Below are 7,582 nucleotides of genomic sequence, written 5' to 3' on the forward strand. Positions count from 1 at the left end.
TCATGACGACTGACACTTGAAATACGTTGGCCTAGAGATCTGCACGGACCTGTGCCTCGGCCCGACCTAGCTCACGTGACGGGCACGGACCAGGTAATAACAAAAAAGATTCGGGTTAGGGCCGGGTGGGACTTGGATGAGATGACGTTTTTCAAAAACTTTTTTTGTAAAAATTTAGGCTTCCTCGATTTTTTAAACTTTATATTTTAAAATCCTTTTTCTTAAAAACGGTAACTCACACCCATAGTTGCGGCCAAACATTACTTGTTCGACGGTTTTTTTTATGCTCGGTATCAAAGGCACCGCTTTAAGGAATTTAATTTTGTAATCCTACAAGTATCGTCTCATGCCTCTTTTGTATCAATTGTTAAAACAGTCATATTAAATAGTAACTATAATATTGAAAAGTACACGTTTTAGTATTATTAGTATTTATATTAACTTTTTCTTCTCTATCTTGGCAGATTGGAACATAAAAACAGGCCATCTCGATCTTCCCACGTTCAGCCGATTTTGTAGGGCGGCTCGGGCAACATCTTATAAAAGTTTGAGCCATCAAGACCTCTACGCTGCCCGCCTTGCAATGAAAATCAAGGTAAATGTGATAAAACAGTTTCCAAATTAATATACGTATATATATATGTAACTTTTACATTTCTTGCTGTCATAGATAATATTAAGTTTGAAAAAAGTAAAATGTTAAAATGTCTCGTTTGTTAAAATAAAACACTAATATAAACAGGACGGTAGATTTGATTTTTAATACCAATTCCCAATATTCTACAAAAATCAAATTCTTCACTAACCCCAGTCCGCAAATTTTTTTAACGAAACGAACTATAATAAACTAAGTATAATTTGTTTCAACATGTCCTGGGAAGAAAACTGTGCTTGTAAGTTAATACAAGCACGAAACATATTATGCATTTATGAAACACATCATACATACATTATTATTATAGTGCTATTATCCAAAAAACCTTAAAGTTTTAAAGCGACATAAACTTTACAGTAAACAGTGCGAAGACAGCAGCCCAGTGGTTAGAGTGTCGGATTTCAATTATGTAGTTCGCTTACCATTAAAAACAATATTTGGGGACAGTGGGTGCGTTATAAGAGTAATGGTCAAATCCCATTATTAGATCTGGGAAAAGTAACCCAAGATTTAGTGATGGTTAGTGTTGACTAGCTGCATTCCCTCTAGTTTATCACTTCAAAGTAACGAACACTTATCGCAGATAGCTCTTGTCTAGTTTTACAAGAAATCAACCAAACAAACGACTCAAATAAAAATATTATATTCAAACCACACCAGTGAAGAAGAGTTATGCCTAGGCTATGTAGCTTTGGAGCATATTTGGCTGCTAAACTACTTTTATTAAATATTTTATTGATTATTATAAAACATCCACTTACAAATGCTATTGTAATCTTTAGTTTTAGTTGTTGTTTTTTTCATAAAACATTCAGAACGAGAGATAAAGTCACAACAATAAACAACATTCACGTAGAGACTATTGAGTGGAAATGATGAATTTTCGTTTTCTCAAAAAAATGTCTTTCTGTCAGCTATGTAACAAAAAATCAAATATAAATACAAGTGTGTTTTTATATTCGTAAAACACAATTTCTCCCACGTTCGACGTTTTAAATGATGCTTCTGAAAGCGTACGATTGGACGATTGACGACAAAGGAATATCTTTAACAGTTTCTCTTTCAGCGTCTTCTATCAGAGTATACTTGTAAACACGAGGTTAAAACTTTTACGTTAAGATCATTTTCCCCAGTAACTATTAGGAGTTTGACGTTTTGTAGAGGGAAAAGTCTGCTGGCCAAAATGGCTAAGTTGGCATGTTCCAGAGTGAGAGGAATGCCAAGGTATAGACGGCGCTACAGGAAGAATGCCTATAGCCATTGGTGTCATTTCCACGTCACTGTTTCCTTCTTCCTGTGGCTTCATTTGACTTGAATAAAATTCCCAAAGCTTGGTGATGATGACTGTGGCCATGGCGCTGCCGTGATTCTGTTCGATTAGTCGAAGTACAAAGACACCATCCCAGCCTAGATAATTAGATGATATCTTCCTAGCTGTCCTGGCAACCTCACTCATATTGACTAGTCTTGATCTCCACAAGCATAATCTGATAAAGGCAAGTCGATTACAAGGAAGACTTCGCCATATCCATAGTATAAGACTAACCGCATTGAGTGGAAGGAGAATGGCTAAATAAAACCAGATGATAGAATATATTTTTTCGTTAAAAACATTGATAGGCAGAACACATCTGCACACGTAGGTCTGGAGGGCACCTTGCATGGCCGCGCGGACTTGGCATAAGGTCTGCAAAGGAAACCTAGGAGAATTCCACCAGTCTCCGCTCGCTGCCAGGCGGCGTAAAATTTCAAACCCGTGTCGGAGATATCCTTTACCCAAAAAGGCGCTGAGAAGTAGAAACTGAACACCCACGTTGGCTAAGTAAAAAACCTTCACTAACATATATAACAAGGCTAGGTAGCGACTTGGTCCTGCGACACAACGACAGCCTATTAAAGGAAAGCGACACAAAAGGTCCGTACACCATCCTGCGTTTTTGGTAACAAGAGTATTGAATTGATCAACAAATTCATTCAAAAGAGAATCCCGTTGTTGACACCCTGGTTGCAGGGCGGCGATATCAGAGGCCTGCTTTAGCAGACGACGCAGCTTGATGCCTGCGTTATGTGCGCAAGCACTCCACATAATAAAAGGCAAATGAAAACAAACACCCTGCACCATTAAAATGACAGTGGACCACTGATAGTAGCTTACATAAATTCGGCGTAACCTGTTCCTCTGTACAGTGTACACATCGAATCCGCTATAGTTTATTTCTTCGGAATCAAAATGCTTCGCTGGGCCAAAGGTGTCTTTGTCATTGTCTACTGTGACCAAGAAGTAGGTTGATGCCGTCCAACAGTAGCTATTGACGTAACGGGCTTGGGCGTCAGTGAAGTACGTCGGGCTGAAACATTGGATGGGATCTCCAATGTACTGTTTGGTAAAGATGGGAAGTGCAAGAAACAGGAAAACGAGCAGTGTGTACTTCCGGTTAAGTTTGTCTATGCCATCGTCGATGGGCACGTGAAGGCCCCCGATCAGGTCGTGGAAGCGGAAGAAGTAGGACATCTCGCCTTGAGCCTGTCGGGGGCGGTGTGATAGATGTGTCAAGGTGGTGGAGGAAAAGGTCGCTGACGGCACGGTTAAATTGTAATGGGGGTATCTTGATAATCCGGGAAGTGATAATAACGTTGGGTTAAGTAACGTTCGTGTGATTGGAGAGAATCCACTTGAATATTTGGTGTTACGAAACTCGAAAGTTAACTTGGTTTATTTGGTAAACATACAAGTGTTAAAAAACTAGCGCATCTATAACTTCAGGTGGTGAGCACTGCTGCTTGAAGACTGGACCCAGAGAACCATTGCCAACGACAGAGTCTTACCTGCAACGAAAGATAAAGATTAAATCAACACTAGATATAAAGTTAAATTTATACTGCAAATAAAATATAAACTAATATCGAAACGAACTCTTTTTTTTTGTTTACGCGACTTTGTCCTTTAGAAAAATAAATGCTCTTCTGCTCTTTTAAGATCTACATCAGTGTGTTATTTAGATCAATCCTAAAGCTTCCTAATGATAAAGTTTTGTTAAGCTTATGTTGGTAAATATAAAGGTTTTTGGTTGGGCAAGGAATTGTGACTAAGTAAAAACACTGAAACACTCTTGAACTATCCTATCCTCTAATCATATAACGCCTTTATGTGTGTATTATTATTTGTTTTTTCAAAAGTTTGAATTTTTATGACGTCACGACGAAAGTTTGTGACAAGGAATTCGTATTGCGGTCCTTAGTGTTGTAGACTGTTGTTGTTTGTTATTAAGCACAAAGCTACACAAAGGGCTATTTGTGCTCTGCCCACCACGGGTATCGAAACCCGGTTTTTAGCAGTATAAATCCGCAGATAAGCTGCTGTGACGCTGAGGGGTTAGTGTTGTAGGCACTGAGCCTTAAAGTTGTTTATCCAATCGAAAGACTGAAAATACTTTTGTTAATTATTTGTACAGTTTGCAAATACAAAACATGGCTCGATCTCTGGACATAATAATGTTGATTTTTTTTTTTGCACCTCAGGAGAAAACTAGCTGAGCTAATGGAGGTCTATGAGTAACAACTAATATTGTTAAAAGCTATAGGAAAGGGTAAACTGGCATTGTTTTTTTTTCATTCATTAAGGTGATTTGTTTCAGTTTCTCACTGGTTTAGTCAACTTCATCGCCATATAGGAACTTGTATGGAAAATTGCGCAGGATCTCTGGGGAAGCTAATGATGCGCAGAAGCTTGGGATGCACTTGGGATGCAAGCGTAATTTAACTAAGACCGAGAACATAAACACATTTCTCTATTAAACAGTGTCGACACTCGCTCTCTACTATGATACAATTTACCACTAATTATCGCCTCTTCTTATGAAGTATTGTTTAATCTTGATAAGTTTTTTAAGGAATGAGAAATACAGTAACTAGCCACACGTTGCATGCGAAAAAATGTTTTAAATTTCTAAACCATGCATTGTACTTTGATAAGATATGATGAAACTTGAAGTATATATATTCACACTAGCAAGCACGTTCCAAGGGCAGGCCTGACTTTATCATTATGTTATAATAAACGTTCAATGGTGTTAGAAGGTTCACACAGTAACACGTGAAAAGCTACGAATACACAAAAAAATATCACAATAGTTACTAGGGTAAAAAATGGATGACGACAACACAGAAAGAGTCACGGAGTAAAATTCAAAACAAAGAAAAAGGCAAAGAATGAAAGTAAAAGGAAATATGAAGCGTGGAAAGTTTGAAAACAATAACCATTCGCAGCGGAAAGAAAAGAGAGAAAAGTGTGTGTTTTTTTCTTATAGCAGAACCACATCGGGCTGTCTGCTGTGTTCACCGAGGGGGGAATCGAACTCCTGATTTTAGCATTGTAAATCCGTAGACTTACTGCTGTCCCAGCGGGGAATATAAAGAAAGGCAAAAAAATTATAAATCATAAAATAGAAACTAAAATAATTATCTACAAATAAAAGGAATATGGAAGATGCATATTCACATTTACCTTGACAAAAAAAAAGAGACTTGAGAAGAAATATTTAGAAGGAGAACAAGATAATAACGTATAGAAAGAAAGGCAAAAAGGATGCAGTAACTAGAAACTGGAGAAATGGCAAAGAACTCTTGATGAACGATTATTTTACATACTTTTCTCATAGGAAAACGTTTTGAGCGTGATATCTTAATTCTACTTTAGCCAGGATAAAAAAGGGGTTGTGGTTTGTTTGTAGTTAAGCACAAAGCTACACAAAGGGCTACCTGTGCTCTGCCCATCACGGGTATCGAAACCCGATTTCTAGAGTTGTAAGTCCGCAGACATACCGCCGTGCCACTGGGGGGGGGACAACAAGGGGTTGATAGTGGTAGAAAAATTTAATAATTTTGTAATGTTATATTATTTTAAGGGCTTTTCACTGTGAACCTGAGATTATTGCAGGTCTACAAATTCATGAATATTTTAGGCTTGTTGTTTAACGAATGTTGAAGAACTACTGGTCGATAAATTTTGTAGGATAATGAATTAATGGAAAATGAAACAGACATAATAAGATAAACTTTAAAGGTTTAAAGACCGCCATGTACATGATATTCTTCTCGTCTTACAAAACAGTTTGGTGTTCCATTTTGACGCGATAAATTCCTTGGAACAAATTCACAGACGATATTTTCTGGTGAGTTGAGACACCTTTGAAGAGAAGAAACGACTTCTAGGAATACAAAAGAAAGCCCCGACTAATTATGCGCATTAAATATCTTGATGCACGACACATACGTTTAACACCGTCTAAATTTCCTTTGCACCTGACACCCTGTTCGGAATAAGTAATCACGATGCATGATTAACTGCATAAGTTTGACATTCATAGCAGAGGTTTAAATTGTGGGCTTAACGTATTTGTTTATAGCTTAATGTCAAACAGCTCGAAGCAGTTCATTCAGCTGAGTCGACTGTAAAAACGGATTAGCCAAAAACTGTTCGGTCATTTTCTGGCAATATTATGCAAAGTACGTAAGAGTGACCAGATTCCAATGAAACACTTCCAAATACAGAAGCCGTTAGGAAGTATGAGTTAGACTACTAATGCAACTTACCACGATGACACGTATTCGGTAATATTTACCCTTCTTCCTTAATGGTTCTTTAATAAATATCTGGTGATACAAGTAAAATGCCCCCCAGTGGCACAGCGGTATGTCTACGGACTTACAACGCTAGAAACCGGGTTTCGATACTCGTGGTGGGCAGAGCATAGAGAGCCCATTGTGTAGCTTTGTGCATAACTACAAACAAACAAAGAAACACAAGTAAAATAATATATCTTTAGTGGGCGTGGTTTCCGAGTGACAACACACGGTTTTGATATTATTTGTTGGTTGGTTGGTTTTTAGATAAGCCCATCACAGGTATCGAAACTCAATATTTAGTGTTATAAGCCTTCAGACTTACCGCTGAGCCACTGTTTTGATATTAATATATCATTTTGTGCAATGATTATATTTTATAACATTACTCTTTATCGTATTTTATATTACAATATCAAATCTTTGGTTTCATTGCATATTCAAAATATTTTATTTTGTCCACTTCGAAATTTCAGTATACATACTTATTTGTTTCTTGGTAGATTTGTGTTTAGAGTATTGTTACGTTAAGAGAAAGCTTCGATATTGGTCTAATCTCATTGTTTGATTAGAAAAGCTATTTAATAAAATCCTATAGAAGGCGAGAAAAGTTATGTTTATAAAGTAACTTTATCTCAATAAACTTAGAGAGAATGAACATTGTCAGTGATTAAATCCATAGCTATAATACTCTAGATCACTTTATCCAAGTGTAATAAACAATTCCTGGATTGTGCAATACAAATGCATGTAATTTACTACTCTTTTTTTTTTATCTAACATAGATCGATATATCTTATACCATTGTAAATGAATCCATTGTATTAAGTATGCAAAGGATTAAAACATTAAATTAAGAGATGTTACTGTACATCATAAGAGAAAAAGATACTGTGACGGATTTATTATTATATATTCATTTTAATATCAGCGTTTGTTTAAATTAAATTTATATTTTAAAATATACATAAATTATACTGTTAAATATGTATTGCGAAACTCCCGCCTATCCTATAAAGTTGTAAAAGATTCTCGAGTGTAAGAATCAACAATATATGTGTGTACGTAAACGTTAGTGTTAACGTCAGTATTGTTATGTAATCTGAATTTTCGAGAAACTCTCCAGACGCCTATAAATATAACCAACGCGACGCGCCAAAAAGCAGTATCTATTATTGGATTGCTGTAATTGGTGTGTTATAAACTTCGGAATCTATAACGGTGATTGTTATAACGCTTATTAATCGGGATACTTCAGATATTTTAACAGGAACGTTTATAAATTTCGAACATTACAAACCATTT

General features: G+C 36.5%; 1 protein-coding gene across 1 annotated transcript in view; it reads right to left on the reverse strand.

Moving 5' to 3' along the window:
- Positions 1–1,687: 1,687 nt before the first annotated feature.
- The window catches only part of LOC106470779 (innexin unc-9-like), a 47,617-nt gene continuing 41,722 nt past the window's right edge, over positions 1,688–7,582 (reverse strand). The window contains exon 2 of the mRNA XM_022400334.1: positions 1,688–3,481. Coding sequence (XP_022256042.1) covers positions 1,776–3,167 — 1,392 coding nt within the window. The 5' untranslated portion in view covers positions 3,168–3,481 and the 3' untranslated portion in view covers positions 1,688–1,775. The remainder of the gene's footprint in view (positions 3,482–7,582) is intronic.

The sequence above is a fragment of the Limulus polyphemus genome, unplaced genomic scaffold (genome assembly GCF_000517525.1).
Source record: "Limulus polyphemus unplaced genomic scaffold, Limulus_polyphemus-2.1.2 Scaffold107, whole genome shotgun sequence".
Lineage (NCBI taxonomy): Eukaryota > Metazoa > Arthropoda > Merostomata > Xiphosura > Limulidae > Limulus > Limulus polyphemus.